This window comes from Cucurbita maxima, unplaced genomic scaffold (genome assembly GCF_002738345.1).
Source record: "Cucurbita maxima cultivar Rimu unplaced genomic scaffold, Cmax_1.0 Cma_Scf00007, whole genome shotgun sequence".
NCBI classification, from domain to species: Eukaryota; Viridiplantae; Streptophyta; class Magnoliopsida; order Cucurbitales; family Cucurbitaceae; genus Cucurbita; species Cucurbita maxima.
The window spans coordinates 3369904-3371365 of NW_019272023.1; the positions used below are offsets into that span (position 1 = coordinate 3369904).

Sequence of the window (1462 nt, forward strand, 5' to 3'; positions counted from 1 at the left end):
TTTTTTTTTTTTTTTTTTTTTTTTTTTTTTTTTTTTTTTTTTTTTTTTTTTTTGATAAAGTGCTTAAACCAGATGATATTCCAATCAGACCCTATGGCACTAAAGTTCAGTTAAAACAAAGACCACCACTTCTACTTACTGCAGAGACAGCTCCTCACTTCCAACTTTGCAACAAGAACTGGTTCTCAAGTCCCAGAGAGCAAATGAGCCATCTCTTGAACCAGATACAATGATATCTGTATGAGACAATGAAAATCAATCATTTGAGGATAGTTGCTCCTTTTAATACTCTCTCAGATATGACTATTTGAATGTTTAAACAAAATATTCATGGATTAAATAATATGAAATGTGTACCATGATTAGTTGGGTGAGAAGATATAGATTTCACACTTCCTTTGTGCCCTCTCAATATTCCTATGCATTTCATTTCCTGAACATCCCATAACTTCATCTGTAGAAGTCAAATTGGAAGGTACAACTTACTCCCAGATGAAAAAAGCATGGCATTGTTCAAACTATAGAGAAGATGTTCAATAAATGAATAAACTGATCTAAGAGCAAAATGGTGATACTTACAGATTGATCCCCGGAGGCTGTAATCATTTGAGTGTCGTCCTGAACAACATTAGCATTTCATGATTTAGGATGCAATTTTTTCTCTGTTTTCCACAATTAAAGTGGTGGGGATCAAAATCATTGAAATTTGACATGGTAATTGGTACCTTTATCTAGTAAATTATATTTGAATTGACGATTTAGGATGCAGTTACCATTGTATAAGAAAATTAATGCCTAGTCATGTACTGACTTTTTATTGTATTGATAAAACTTACAAAAAATGAAGGGAAAAAAAGTCTGAAGCGGTAACTACAGAGAGAGGATTGAGCTTGTAAACTACCTTGCTCCAACAAACATCAAACACAGCATTGCGATGGGCTTCCCATTCACAAACCCTAGACTTCTCTGTAAAATAAATGTGATTCAGTTACATAGAAAATAAAATCAATCAAAATCCACATTCTACAGGGCTTATGTGATGGAAATGAGATCAAAACCTGAATTTTCCTCGTGAGATGAAAACAATGAAAATCTGCTGCAAGTATTGAACAGGCTTACGAACCCATCCTCGTCCGAAAGTGCAAAAATGTGTGAGTTCTTCAACGTCTACAAAGAAACAAGTTCACAATATCCTCCAATCATTCTCAAACCCAAACAGAGGGAATACGCAAATATCAAACAATGTCAAAAGGCTCATCGACTCGAAACCTTGCAGAACGAAACGGCCAATGGCGGCGTCTGGTCGCCGTCGTGTTCAACAGCTAAAGTTCCGACTTCCTTGAAGCTAAGAGCAATATCAGCGGAAAATCGCGGCCGCTTTCGAACTAAGAATGAGATTGCGGAGTGTTAGAAGACAGAGATTGAAACAAGAGAAAAAAAAAAAAAAAAAAAAAAAAAAAAA

General features: G+C 35.2%; 1 protein-coding gene across 1 annotated transcript in view; it reads right to left on the minus strand.

The window, feature by feature from the left end:
• LOC111482417 (denticleless protein homolog A-like) overlaps positions 1 to 1462 on the minus strand; it is a 5539-nt gene that overhangs the window by 3448 nt on the left and 629 nt on the right. The window contains exons 2-7 of the mRNA XM_023128181.1: positions 1270 to 1385; positions 1059 to 1167; positions 902 to 966; positions 580 to 618; positions 358 to 454; positions 140 to 236 (exon numbers count right to left, since the gene is read on the minus strand). Of these exons, the coding sequence (XP_022983949.1) occupies positions 140 to 236; positions 358 to 454; positions 580 to 618; positions 902 to 966; positions 1059 to 1167; positions 1270 to 1385 (523 nt within the window). The remainder of the gene's footprint in view (positions 1 to 139; positions 237 to 357; positions 455 to 579; positions 619 to 901; positions 967 to 1058; positions 1168 to 1269; positions 1386 to 1462) is intronic.